This window comes from Heptranchias perlo, chromosome 5, assembly GCF_035084215.1.
Source record: "Heptranchias perlo isolate sHepPer1 chromosome 5, sHepPer1.hap1, whole genome shotgun sequence".
NCBI classification, from domain to species: domain Eukaryota; kingdom Metazoa; phylum Chordata; class Chondrichthyes; order Hexanchiformes; family Hexanchidae; genus Heptranchias; species Heptranchias perlo.
Window position 1 is genome coordinate 131,821,801 of NC_090329.1, and position 15,223 is coordinate 131,837,023.

The 15,223-nt window shown below is 45.6% G+C and overlaps 1 protein-coding gene across 1 annotated transcript in view; it reads right to left on the reverse strand.

Moving 5' to 3' along the window:
- LOC137322209 (dynein axonemal heavy chain 8-like) overlaps nt 1-15,223 on the reverse strand; it is a 1,675,662-nt gene that overhangs the window by 458,784 nt on the left and 1,201,655 nt on the right. Inside the window, exons 66-67 of the mRNA XM_067985325.1 lie at nt 13,020-13,183; nt 17-209 (exon numbers count right to left, since the gene is read on the reverse strand). Of these exons, the coding sequence (XP_067841426.1) occupies nt 17-209; nt 13,020-13,183 (357 nt within the window). The remainder of the gene's footprint in view (nt 1-16; nt 210-13,019; nt 13,184-15,223) is intronic.

Below are 15,223 nucleotides of genomic sequence, written 5' to 3' on the forward strand. Positions count from 1 at the left end.
CAGCACTATGATGTACCAGTTCATAGATTTTCGGGACAACAAATACAAAATCTTCAGGTTCGTCACCAGTTGGCTCTGGCACATCTCGAAGGAAATCAACAAAGTATGGCTCTTGATGAAGCTTTTCTGCCTGTGCTTTTCCAATGTTTTCTTCAATAACACGTGCGATTGCATTTTCAAACCAACTTTTATCCTCTTCGTTTACAAATCTAATAAGTAACATAAAAGTCAATATTAATCATTACTAATTTTACTACCACAAAGAGACCAACTGTATACAGCAATTATTCATAAAATGTGTGTTTATACCTTTATGGGTGCATAAGTTGTGTAAATGTGCTTTTACAAAGGTACCCAAGTGGTATTCAAGTGTTCTAATTACAGCTTGAGCACACAGCACAGCAGAATGGGCTGCTAATGGAGTGAGCTGAGAACAGAGTGAGAATTTCTTAAATGGGAAATTGGTGAACATAGGAACAGAAGTAGGCCAATCAGCCCCTCGAGCCTGTTCCACTATTCAATTAGATCATGGCTGATCAGTATCTTAACTCCATCTACCCACCTTGGTTCTGTAAACCCAACAAGAACCTATCAATCTCAGTTAGCCTAGTCGCAACAGCTTTTTGGGGAGGGAGTTTCAGATTTCCACTTCCCATTGTGTGAAGAAGTGCTTCCTGACATCACCCCTGAATGGCCTAGCTCTAATTTTAAGGTTATGCCCCCAAGTTCTGGACTCCCCTACCAGAGGAAATAGTTTCTCTCTATCGACGCTATTAACTCCTTTCAAAAGCAAAATACTGCAGATGCTGGAAATCTGAAATAAAAACAGAAAATGCTGGAAATATTCAGCAAGTCAGGCAACATCTGTGGAGAAAGAAACGGAGTTAATGTTTCAGGTTGATGACCTTTCATCAGAACTGGAAGAAGTTGAAGATTAAACAGTTTTTCAGCAGGTACAGAGCCAGGGGAGGGAGGGGAGGGGAGGGGAGGAAAGACCAAAAGGGAAGATCTTTGATAGGGTGGAGGGCACAAGTGATTAAATGACAAAAGGGATGATGGTGCAAGGCAAGGAAGGTGGTAATGGGACAAGAAAAGAAACAAAAGATGGGTCTAGAGAAGCTGTAAATGGTAACATCAGAACAATTACCAGCACTTGCTGTCCAAAAAAATGGAAGCAGAGGCTATGATCTGATATTATTGAAATCAATATTGAGTCCAGAAGGTTGTAAAGTGCCTAATTGAAAGATGAGGTGCTGTTCCTTAAGCTTCCGTTGAGCTTCATTGGAACAGTGTAAGAGGACAAGGACAGAGAGGTCAGAGTGGGAGTGGGACGGGGAATTAAAATGGCGGAGGGCATCAGAAGAGGCATGGATGTAGGTCGGAAGAAACTGGACAAGGGGAAAAAAAAGAGTTGAGATTGGAGGAAATAAGTTCTTTTCATTGGGAACTGCCGGCGTGACATTGGCCGTCTCAATTTCTCTACTCCCCTCACTCACTCTAACCTACCTCCCTCTGAACTTGCAGCACTCTGTCCTCTCAGGTCCAATCCTAATATTGTCATTAAACCTGTTGACAAGGGCAGCGCTGTTGTTGTGTTGCGAACGGACCTCTGCCTTGGGAGGTTGAACGCCAACGCACCGACACCTCCTCTTACCTCCCTCTGGACCATGACCCCACCGCTGAACATCAAGCCATAGTTTCCCAGACCGTCTCTGACCTCATCTCCTCTGGAGATCTTCCCCCCATGGCCTCTAACCTCACAGTCCCCCAATCCCGCATAGCCTGCTTCAACTTCCTTCCCAAGATCCACAAACAGGATTGCCATGGGAGACCCATCATTTCAGCCTGTTCTTGCCCCACGGAACTTATTCCTTCCAATCTCGAAACTATTTTTCTCCCCTTGTCCAGTCTCTTCCAACCTACATCTTCTGATGTCCTCCTCCACTTTGTTTCCAGTTCCCTGGCCTTAACCGTCTCCTGTTCACCTTGGACGTCCAGTCCCTCTACACCTCCATCCCCAACCAGGACGGCCTGCGGGCCCTCCATTTCTTCCTTGAACGGAGTCCCAACCAGTCCCCATCCACTACCGCCCTCCTCTGCCTGGCCTTATCGTTATGTTGAACAACTTCTCTTTTGACTCCACTCACTTCCTCTAAATAAAAGGTGTCGCAATGGGAACCCTTATGAGTCCTAGCTATGCCTGCCTTTTTAAGAACATAAGTAATAGGAGCAAAAGTAGGCTATACGGCCCCTCAAGCCTGCTTCATCATTCAATTAGATCATGGCTGATCGACCTCAACTCCACTTTCCACCCCGATTCCCACCTTGATTCTCCTAGAGTCCAAATATCTATCTATCTCAACCTTGAATATACTCAACGTCTCAGCATCCACAGGCCTCTGGGGTAGCTACGTGAAACATTCCCTTGTGGGCTACGTGGAACATTCATTGTTCCAGTCCAATTCAGGTCCCCTCCCTCACCTCTTTTTCCAATACATTGATGACTGTATTGGTGCCGTTTCATGCTCTTGCCCAAACTGGAAAATTTCATCAACTTTGTTTCCAATTTCCTCCCTTCCCTTGCCTTCACATGGTCCATCTCCGACTCTTCCCTTCCTCGACTTCTCTATCTCCATTTCTGGGGATAGACTGTCAAACCAATATCTATCTTAAGCTCACCGACTCCCATAGTTACCTTAATTACACTTCCTCCCACCCCGCTTCCTGTAAGGACTATGTTCCCTTCTCCTAGTTTCTCCATCTCCGTCGCATCTGTTCTGATGATGCCACCTTCCATATCAGTGCTTCCATTAGGTCTTCCTTTTTCCTTAACCGAGGATTCCCCTCCACTGTGGTTGACAAGGCACTCGACCGTGTCCATCCTATTTCCCGCACTTCTGCTCTCCTCCCTTCCCCTTCCTCCCAGAACCATGATAGGGTCCCCCTTGTCCTCACCTTCCACTCTACCAGCCTCCACATTCAATGTCTCATCCTCCGCCAGTCGAGGTCCCAAACACTCCTTCCAGGTGAACCAGCAATTTACTTGTACTTCTTTCAATTTAGTATATAGTACTTGCTGCTCACAATGCGGTCTCCTCTACATTGGGGAGACCAAATGAAGATTGGGTGATTGGTTTGCTGAACACCTCCGCTCAGTCCGCAAGCGTGACCCTGACCTGCCAGTTGCTTGCCATTTTAATTCCCCATCCCACTCCCACTCTGACCTCCCTAGACCCATCTTTTGTTTCTTCACTTGTCCCATTACCACCCTCCTTGCCTTGCACCATCATACCTTTTGTCATTTAATCACTTGTGCCCTCCACCCTATCACAGACCTTCCCTTTTGGTCTTCCCACCCCTCCACTCCCTTCCCCCTCCCCTGGCTCTGTACTTGCTGTTTAATCTTCAACTTCTTCCAGTTCTGACGAAGGGTCATTGACCTGAAATGTTAACTCTGTTTCTTTCTCCACAGATACTGCCCGACTTGCTGAGTATTTTCATCACTTTTTGTTTTCTATCAACTCCTTTGATCAGCTTAAACACCTCAATTAGATCACTCCTTAATCTATAGTCAAGGGAATACAAACCTAGTCTATGTAACCTGTCCTCATGATTTTACCCTTTTAACCCCGGTACCATTCTGGTGAATCTGCGCTGCACCCCCTCCAAGGCCAATATATCCTTCCTTGGGAGTGGTGCCCAGAACTGAATGCAGTACTCCAGATGGGGCTTAACCAGAGCTCTGTACAGCTGTAACATAGCTTCCACCCCACTGTAATCCAGTCCTCTTGAGATAAAGGCCAACATTCCATTAGCCTTTTAAATTATTTTTTATACCTGCCCACTATCTTTTAGTGATTTCTGTACTTGGACTCCTAAATCTCTCTGCTCCTCCACAGTTCTTAGCTTTTCACCATTTAGAAAATACTCTGATCTATCTTTCTTAGGTCCATAGTGGATGAGCTCACACTTCCCCACACTGAACTCCATCTGGCACAGTTTTGCCCATTCACTTAATCTATCAATGTCCCTTTGCAACTTTCTGCTCCCGTCTACATTATTTACTGTGCTACCTAACTTAGTGTCATCGGCAAACTTAGATATACGGCTCTCTTCCTTCATTCAAGTCATTTATAAATATAGTGAAAAGTTGAGGCTCCAGTACGGATCCTTGTGGGACACCACTAGTCACATCCTGCCAATTTGAGTACATACCCATTATCCCTATTCTCTGTCTCCTACCACCTAATCAATTTCCTATCCAAGCTAATAGGGTGAGAGTGGGAATTAGGTGTAGGGATGGAAGGAAGTATTAAGTAAGTTTGGACTGGAGTGTACAGGGCACAATTTCAAAATTTGCAGATGACACAAAACTTGGAAGTGTAGTGAACAGTGAGGAGCATAGTGATAGACTTCAAGAGGATATCGACAGGCTGGTGGAATGGGCGGACACGTGGCAGATGAAATTTAATGCTGTGAAGTAATACATTTTGGTAGGAAGAATGAGAGCCAAACTAAATGGTACAATTCTAAAGGGGGTGCAGGAACAGAGAGACCTGGGGGTATATGCGCACAGGTCGTTGAAGGTGGCAGGGGAGGTTGAGAAAGCGGTTAAAAAAGCATACGGGATCGTGGGCTTTATAAGTGGAGGCATAGAGTAAAAAAAGCAAGGAGATTATGATGAACTTTTATAAAACACTGGTTTAGCCACAACTGGAATATTGTGTCCAATTCTGCGCACCGCACTTTAGGAAATATGTGAAGGCCTTAGAGAGGGTGCAGAAAAGATTTACTCGAATGGCTCCAGGGATGAGGGACTTCAGTTACATGGATAGACTGGAGCAGCTGGGGTTGTTCTCCTTGGAACAGAGAAGGTTGAAAGGAGATTTGATGGAGGTGTTCAAAATCATGAGGGGTCTAGACAGAGTATATAGAGAGAAACTGTTCCCGTTGGCAGAAAGGTCGAGAATCAGAGAATACAGATTTAAGATGATTGGCAAAAGCACCAAAGGCGACATGGGGAAAAAATTTTTATTCAGCGAGTGGTCACAATCTGGAGTGCACTACCTGGAAGGGTAGTGAAGGCAGATTCAATCGTGGCTTTCAAAAGGGAATTGGATAAGTGCTTGCAGGGAAAAAATTTGCAGGGCTATGGGGAAAGGGCAGGACTAGCTGGATTGCTCTTGCAGAGAGCTGGCACGGGATTGACGGGCCAAATGTTCTCCTTCTGTGCTGTACCTATTCTATGATTCTATGATTCTAAATTAACCAAGGGACCAAAGCAAAAAAGAGGAAGAAGGGGAAACACCAGGCATTTAATTAAAGGGGGTTTTTGACTTTTTCTTTCCCCTTAACAATTTTTTCTTAACTCAAACAAGCTTAAAACTTTAAAGTTTCACAAGGATCAAATACTTTGTGTGTTGTAGAAGTTGTTTGCCTTCCAGGCCCAGATTCTGAAGGGTTTTATCTGCAACAACTACAAGCTGGTCGACGCACTCAAGCTGAAGTGGTCGATCTTAGTGAGCGACTGGCCATGCATCAAAATACTAGGGAGGGAGAAGATTTTATAGATGAGAAATAAGAGCACGGTGGGGGTCGGAGTGGGAGAGGAGACCTCGGAACCTAGAGCAGGATGGTGGGTTTCTGTTGGAAGGGGGACCAGAAGTCATGGTCAGGTAATGGGGCAGGAGCTGTCATCCCTGACGCTCTCCCAACAGTTTCACTCCTCTGGAAAGAGAGGGTTTGGAGACACAAGAGTTGGCTGTGACAGGCGAGGATGTGTCATGCACTGAGGCAATCCAGCAGCCTGTCAGGGAAGGAGGGAACCTTGATTTTAACCCCAACTCCCAGATGTTCAGGAAAGGGTCAGGTGAGGGATGCAATTAAGACCCTGATGTAATTTGAACTAGTGCAGCATGGGTTTCATGCAGGTTGGCAAGGTTGCCTGGGGAACCCTAGCGGGATTGGGTCCTGTCTGATCAGTGTGCTGAAACTAAAGATTTGAATAAAGCTGCTACACTCATAGGTGTTCTTTCAGTTCATTGTGGGCTGTGATTCTGTGATCACTGTTTGCTTTGGGTTGTGTTTTTGATACTTTTTAATAAGAAAAACGAGAAGCTGATTATGGGTGTTGCTCCAGCTGCACTCTGTTGGAGTGAAGAGGAGGAGGAAGAGCATCAGCAGCAAGAGCATGCTAAAGAAAGAGCTGTGGCAGGGTCACAGAGTAGGCAGCAAAAGAGGGGGCATGCGCGCAGCAGGCTGTAGTCACCTCACAGGATGTACAGACAGAGGCTCAGCTTCCTTGACCTGTCCGAGGAGAAGCGCTTCAGGAGGCTCAGATTGTCAAGGCAGGTGGTCGCTGACGATTGGAAGATGATCCGTCCACCATGCTTCATGTCCTCCTTCTTCCTCCTCACCTAGCTCTTCCTCATCAGATGATGAGTCCGGCATACTATTGGGATGCTCAAGTTGAGGTTCAGGTGCCTTGACAGATCTGGAGGTTCCCAGAAATCCTCGCCAGCCAGAGTCTCCAGAATAATAGCGGCATGCTGCTTCCTGCATATTATCACTCAACAGAGAGGACTGGAGTTGCAGGTGGAAAAAGGCCTGCAGGACTCATCATCTGATGAGGAAGAGCATGCTGAAGAGGGAGATGAGGACAAGAAGCACGGCATGTGGATCATCTTGCAGCCCGAGATGCAAGGGATTCTCTCATAACTCAGCGCTTCGCATAGACGTGTCACTTCTACCACTCCTACGTGACCGGACCCCCCGTGCACTAACAGTCCTGCAACCTTCACTCCATTGCTTTGCCATCCTGTCACCTTGAAAACATTGATCCAACTTCCACACCTATGACATAAAAACCAGGCACATAAATTGCCTTGAAAGTAAAGGGCACACGAGAATGACAAAAGTGAAAAAAGTTTTAATGTGCACCAATAATCAAATCTTAACAAGTCAATTAGTGCAACTCCCAAGTGTGAATCCTAAGTGATTGATTTAACCATCACTTCCTACTTTTACCACTTCTACAGGGTGCTACCTCAGTGGTATGAGCAGAGATGATGGTAGGCTGCTGTGTATCTTCATCAGACTCCTGACATGCTTGCAGCCGACGACCTCTGGGTGCTAGAGTCTGTGAGGGCCCTTTTACTGACTGCTCCTTCTGTATTTCCGCTGGGGCAGTCTGGGCCAGCTGGAGTTGGTTGAGGGGGTGGTAACGGATGAGACGTGCTGATGTCCTGAGAAAGGTCTGCATATACTGCTCCCATTCCGCCAATCTCCCTACCTTGGGACAACGGCACATCAGTCCTACTGGTCTGCGGACGAGCAGACTGCAGGAGATGAGTGACGCCTTTGAAGCCCTGATCTATTCTGTCCACCAATTTCCCAATGGTGAAATAGAGCCCAGAGTCTGCATTGCAGCTGTGTGAACCTCTAGGAAGGCTTCAAAGGCTGGTACCAATGACTCCTGCTGTGAGTGCATGGCTACAGTGTCCATTTGAGGTGGCCACACACTCCATGGTGGATTGCAGAGTGGAAAACCCCTGCGGTAGCACCCCACAGATCCTAACAGCCATAGTGGACAGAGTGCCTGACAGGATTGCCAACATCTCACGCATTTGTTATTGTCTCCAGTATTTTCCCTTTCACGGATGGACCGGAGTTCTGCATCTCTGTCCTGCTGAGCAGAGCTTGGAGCATACGGCGCCCTCCGTTGCATATTCTCCTCGTCTGTCCCTACCACCACTATCTGCTCCTGCTCAAGTACTGTGAGACTCACCAGGTGCCAGCCACTCTATCTGACAAAAACACCCACTCGATGTACCAGTCTCTGCGCTGGTGCCTGCAATGCGTGTAGCTTGTGATGATGCGCCCTCTATCAAAGCTACAAAGACCGGTAACACTGACTCCTGCTGTGAGGGCCTGGCAGCAGTGTCCTCGGAGGTGGCTACATGCTCCAGGGTAGATTGCAGACTTGATAACCCCTGTGAGAGCACCCCACAGATAGTGGAAGTAGAATCTCTATCCCTCCCTGCCATAGTGGACAGAGTGCCTGACAGGACTGCCAACACCTCACACATTTGTTCTTGTGTTTTTAGTATTCTCCTTTTCATGGCTGGACCCAAAGTTGTACATCTCTGTCTTGCCGTGCAGAGCATGGACAGGACGGCGCCCTCCAACGCGTTTCCTCTTCAGCTGTCTCAACCACCACTATCTGCTCCAAATCACGTGCTGTGAGACTCACCAGGTGCTGGCCAATCTAGCTAAGTAACACACCCAATTGATGTGCCAGTCTCTGCGCTGGTGCCTGCAACACAGGTAGTGTGTGACGGTGCATCCTCAAGAGGGATGAGGTTCTCTGGTGTCTTCTTCTCTGTAGGCAGGGGCTTGTGTTCGTCCTGTGAGGGCCCTGGAGGAAAGAAGAAAAGGTAAAGATGTAGTAGTGTACTTAGAAGATATTAATGTTCACATGAAGCACTTGGCCATATTGGTTGATGTGTTGAAGTCGACTGAAGGGGCAGTTGAGTCTCTGTGGGGGATGAGGGGGTGTAAGGTTAAATCAGTCACCCTGCTCCACTGATCTGCCAATGCTTGATGCTAGAGGTGCCGCTTATCTCCAGTGCCTTCTCCTCCGCAGGGGTCACTACCACGCTCTCGCGATTCTCCACCAGTCGTGGCCCTGGCCCTGGTATTCTGAGGTCTTTTCTCCTGCAAAGGGGGTGAATCAGTGTTAGCAAGGATGTGTCCCTCGTCTGCATGTAGTGCATACCGTGAAAGTGTGAATCAGGCAGATGTAAAAGGAATGGTGATGTCATACGTTTGTGGAGATTGGCTACACTATGAATTGAGGAGGTTTGCTGAGAGTAGGTGCAGGTCAAGCAGCTCAGATGAGATGAGATGAGGATGGGGTTGTTGGCAGCAGTGAAAGGAGGAAACAAGAGTTGAGCATGTGAAAGGAGTGAGCATGAGAGATGGTACAGTGCACCATTGCGATTGGTGCTGAGAAAAGCGATGCAGGGGTGAGGGGTGGTATGAATGGTGTAGGAGGGACAAGAGGGAGTGGAAGGAGATACATAGTAGGAGATGGGTAAAGAAGAACGTGTGCTGACCTTTCCTGACCTAGTCAGGTCATTGAAACCATTCTTGCACTGAATCCAGGTCCTGGGCATCACGCTCCTTCTGCTGACTTCCTCAGCCACTTCAATCCAGGCCTGTTTGATTGTCACAGCAGATTTCTTCTTCCCACTTGTGGGGAACAACATCTCCTTGCCCTCCCTGCACCCAGTGTTACCTCCAGGGACACATCACTGACCTTGGGGACCACCGTCCCTCTCTTGGCAGACATCCTTCCAAATGGCAACGTTTCCTTATAGTTTTCACAGTCCTTTCCCTCAGCCTCCCTCACAGAGATGGAATTGAGTCTTTAAATGCTAGGACGGGAAATTGCGTCATGCTGGTAAGCGAGGAACCCAGAAACTTTATTTAAATGATGCCTCAGCTCATATGCTTCTGAAACCCTCATCCATGCCTTTGTTACCTCTAGGCTTGCCTATTCCAATGCTTTCCTGGCTGGCCTCCCATCTTCCACCCTCCAAAATTTGAGCCCATCCAAAACTTTGTTGCCTGTATCCTAACTCGCAACAAGTCCCGTTCTCCCATCACCTCTGTGCTTGCTGACCTACAATGGCTCCCAGTCTGGTAATGCTTTGATGTTAAAATTCTCATCCTTGTTTTCAAATCCCTCCATGGCATCACCCCTCCCTATCTCTGTAACCTCCTCCTCTGAGATCTCTGCGTTCTGTAATGAGGTCTGGAGCTGAGTGGTCCTGGTGGAACCCAAACTGAGCATCGGAGAGCAGGTTATTGGTGAGTAAGTGCTGCTTGATAGCGCTGTTGACGACTCTGCCATCATTTTGCTGATGATTGAGTGTAGGCTAATAGGACGGTGATTGGTCGGGTTGGAGTTGTCCTGTTTTTTGTGGACAGTATATAACTGGGCAATGTTCCACATTATTAGGCAGATGCCAGTGTTGTAGCTGTTCTGGAACAGCATGACTAGAGGCACGGCTAGTCCTGGAACACAGGTCTTCAGCACTAGTGCCTTTGCTGTGTCCAGTGCACTCAGCCATTTCTTGATATCACGTGGAGTGAATCGAATTCGATGAAGACTGGCATCTATGATGGTGGGGACCTCAGGAGGAGGCCAAGAAGGATCATCCACTCGGCACTTCTGGCTGCAGATGGTTGCGAATGCTTCAGCCTTGTCTTTGCACTCCTAGGCACATAGGAACAGGAGATGCCATTCAGTCCCTCGAGCCTGTTTCACCATTCAATGAGGTCATGGTTGATCTGTATCCTAACTCCATCCACCTGTCTTGGGTCCATATCACATAGAATTACAATGTACAGCACAGAAATAGGCCATTCGGCCAATCAAGTCCATGCGGATGTTTATGCTCCACACGAGCGACCTCCCACCTTTCTTCATCTAACCCCATCAACATATCCTTCTATTCCTTTCTCCCTCATGTGTTTATCGAGCTTCCCCTAGTCGCCTCAACTATTCCTTGTGGTAACAAATTCCACATTCTAACCACTCTCTCGGTAAAGAAATTTCTCCTCAATTCCCTATTGGATTTATTAGTGACTATCTTATATTCAAGGCCCCTAGTTCTGGTCTCCCCCACAAGTGGAAACATCTTTTCTATGTCTACTCTATCAAACACTTTCATAATCTTAAAGACCTCTATCAGGTCATCCCTCAATCTTCTCTTTTCAAGAGAAGGGTATCATCCCTTAATACCTTTGGATAGCAAAAATCAGTTGATCTCAAATTTAAAATTTTAATTGAGCTAGCATCTACTGCTTTTTGTGGGAGAGAGTTCCACAATTCTACCACCCTTTGCTTGAAGAAGTGTTTCCTAACTCCTCTTCTGAATGACCTGGCTCTGATTTTAAGGTTATGTCTCGTTATCCTAGACTCTCCCACCAGCGGAAAAAGGTTTTGTCTATTTACCCTATCAATTCCTTTCAAAATTCTAAAAAGCTCTATCAAATCACCCATAACCTTTTATATTACCAGAAATACAAGCCGAGTTTATTTACTTCCTCCTCATAATCTAACCATTGGAGCCCTGGTAGCATTCTGTGAATCTGCCCTGCACTCCTTTCTAAGGTGCGGTGCCCATAACTGTACACAGTCATGTGCTGGGCTCTGCCATCGTTGAGGATGGGGATGTTCATTTGGCCTCCTCTTCCCATTAACGGCTTGATCTGGCAGGGCTGCAGAATTGCTAAATCTGTTCTTAATCTATCCCATGTAGCATGGTGGTAGTGCCACATGACACGATGGAAGGTGTCCTCAGTGTAAGACGGGATTTGGTCTCCATTAGGACTGTGCGGTGGTCACACCTACCAATACCGTCACGGACAGATGCATCTGCAACAGGTGAATTGGTGAGGATGAGGCCAAGTGTTGGTTCTCTCAACACCTGCCTGGCAGCTATGTCCTTCAGGGCTTGGTCAGCTCTGTCAGTGGTGGTACAACTAAGCCACTATCGGTGATGGAGGTTGAAGTCCCCCACCCAGAGTACATTCTGTGCCCTTGCTACCCTCAATGCTTCCTCCAAGTGGTGCTCAGTACTGATTCACCAGCTGAGGGCAGGTATATGGTGGTAATCAGCAGGTGGTGTCCTCGCACATGTTTGGCCTGGAGCTATGAGACTTCATGAGATCGAGGATCAATGTTGAGGACTCCCAGGGCCACTCCCATCCGATTATACACCACTGTGCCCCCACCTCTGGTGGGTCTATCCTGCCGGTGGGACAGTGGATAGTGATAGAAGTGTCTGGGAGAATGGCTGATAGGTATGATTCTGTGAATATGATTATGTCAAGCTGTCCCAACTTTGGCACCAGTCCTCAGATACTATTGAGGAGGACTTTGCAGGGTCGACTGGGCTGGGTATGCTTTCATCATGTCCTGATTCGATGTCTAGGTAACAGCCAAGTTCAGTTTTATTTTTGTTATCCTTTGTAGCAGTTTCTTACAACTGAATGGCTCGCTAGGTTACTTCAGAGGGCAGTTAAGAGTCAACTATGCCTGGTGTGGGACTGGAATCACATATTGGTCAAACTAGATAAGGGCAGCAGGGGTCCTTCCCTGGAGGATGTTAATGAACCAGTTGGGGTGTTCTGACAGTACAACAGCTTCATGGTTACTTTTACTGATATCAGTTTCTTATTTCCATATTTTTTTTAAAAAATCCAAATTCTCAATCTGCCGTGGTGGGATTTGAATTTATGTTCGACAGGATTATTGGTTTAAGCTGAATTATTAGTCCAGTAACATAACCACTACACTACTATACCCCTAAAAACCTGATGGTTGGTTATGTATGTTTTGTAACTGTAACACCTCATCCATTGCACACATATACTGCTCCTTGGTATAGCTTCCAGAAATATCACAGAATGTTGTACATTTGCATTTGAATTGATGTGGAGAATCATAGAAATTTATGGCACAGGAGGAAGCTATTCGGCCCATCGTGTCTGTGCCGGCTGAAAAAGAACTATCCAGCCGAATCCCACTTTCCAGCTCTTGGTCCACAGCCTTGTAGGTTACGGCACTTCTAGTGCGTATCTTGGGCATGGATTACTCACAGATTAGTGCACATCTAAACCTGGATTATTCATGTGTGAACAGGTATTCTGCACCTATCAATTGTGTTTTTTGGGAACAAGTCTGTGCATCCAATAAGTTTAAGATTTAGGGTTAATTGCTTCTTAACAAGTTTGGTAATTATCAGCTGGTACTAATTTAATGTGCAAGTGGGCATTCACTCTGCTCAAGGTTAATTTACATTCTAATTTGCAATTATTTAAGTCAGTAGATCCATTAAAGTACTAACACAAAGTAAATTCCAACCACATGTAATCTTTAGTAATAGTGATCCACATTTAAAGGAACAAGCTTTTAGTGAAGTATTCCTCCTTAACACTGTAATTACCTGTCTGCAATGACCCTGGTGCATTCATGTTTGAACAAAGCTAGCAGTGTCTGCATATCAGAGCACTCTTCAGCTTCTACGGTCAGCATTCCCTGCCAGATACGAGATAGGTCCCTCAGATTAAAGATGTAATGAAATTTAGCTGGGGTAGGTAGCATTTTCACCTGGAAAATATGAAGCAAATCAACCTTCGACATTTACAAGAAACATAGGGGGTGAAATTAAACTTGGCCATTTTAATACACCACCTGATTTTCATTAACTTCAATGGAAAAGAAAATCGGACATGATGGAAAACGGGTTGCCGATTCATTATTGCCCATTTCATACTTTCGCCGAAGACCAATGTCACCTCCATAAAAGTCTAATCTTAATTACCTGAGGGCAGCAGTAATGTTTTTCAATGGGCTGGATTTTGCTCTGAGTGGCAAATGAACAACATTAGTCGTTCATTAGACTTGCACTTAACCATAGACTTTCCATGGGCTTTGGCACGGCAATTTCCTGTCATTGGGACATCAATCTATTGCAGTCCCCTCTACAGGGTATCTGGCACCTGTGTGAACAGGGCAAGCAGCTATGTATCTCCTGAATCAATCAGATTATAGAATTGTTAATAACAACTGTCTGAACCAGGAAGTGTAAGTTAGAATAGTGAATTCAGTGTAAAATCAGGTACAGAAAGAGAAATAAAGAGAGGGTAAGAAAGATTGGATTAAGAGATAGAGGTAAAAGAGACAGAAAGAGAAAGTAACATTTTAAAAATTAAAATAATAAATTTCTTCAGATTGTAATTATTGTTGGACATTTATTAAATTTTTTTTATTTAACTATCCAACAATAATTAAAGGAATGAGACTCCACACTTACAAAAGATAATTTTCAGTGCCAAAGTGGTTGTTTCGCAGTAATTAAGATTTACCATGCCGTTAAAAGGGTACTTAGACTTGAAATGACTTGACTTAACTTTTTTTGGTGAGTTCAGTCGGTATCTATGAGGTAAGTACAGGAACTTCATACTGTTCAATATATTGGAATGGTGAGTCAGCCGTGCGAGATGCCATTTTGGCACAGCTTTTGGAGGAGGAGCGTATCTCAGACGGCAACCTCCAGATTTTCGTGTTTAACTGTGCATGTGCGGTCACTGGAAGTTACTGTCCGATTTGCACATGAATAGCGGTGAGCGCTGTTACCCTGACCGTTATTTTTATAGCAAAATCCAGTCCATTATTTAAACTGCAAATAAATTTCAGCATCAGACTAAATTATAAACATTAAATGCAACTAATATAACACAGATTATCAGCCTGAAATTCTGAAAGGGAAAGGATGATCATAGAATCATAGAAATTTACAGCACAGAAGTAGGCCATTTGGCCCATCATTTGTGTCGGCTGAAAAAGGGCTACCCAGCCTAATCTCACTTTCCAGCTCTTGGTCCGCAGCCTTGTAGGTTATGGCTCTTAAAGTTCATATCCAAGTACTTTTTAAATACGATAAGGTTTTCTGCCTCTACCACCCTTTCAGGCAGTGAGTTCCAGACCCCCACCACCCTCTGGGTGAAAAAATTTCTCCTCAACTCCTCTCTAATCCTTCGACCAATTACTGTAAATCTATGCCCTCTGGTTATTGACCTCTCTGCTAAGGGAAATAGGTGCTCCCTATCCACTCTATCTAGGCCCCTTATAATTTTATACACCTCAATTAAATCTCCCCTCAGCGTCCTCTGTTCCAAAGAAAACAACCCCAGCCTATCCAATCTTTCCTCAAAGCTAAAATTCTCCAGTCCTGGCAACATCCTCATAAATCTGCTCTGAATCCTCTCTAGTGCAAACATAACTTTCCTGCAATGTGGTGACCAGAACTGTACACAGTACTCAAGCTGTGGCCTAACTAGTGATTTATACAGTGGTTACAGTTCGAGCATACCTTTCCTGCTCTTAAATTCTATGCCTCGGCTAATAAAGGAAAGTATCCCGTATGCTTTCTTAACCATCTTATCTACCTGTCTTGCTATCTTCAGGGATCTGTGGACATGCACTCCAAGGTCCCTCTGTTCCTTGACACTTCTCAGTTATTGTGCGTTCCCTTTCCTTGTTTGCCATCCCCAAATGCATTACCTCACATTTCTCTGGATTGAATTCCATTTGCCTCTTTTCTGCTCACCTGACCAGTCCATTGATATCTTCCTGCAGTCTACAGCT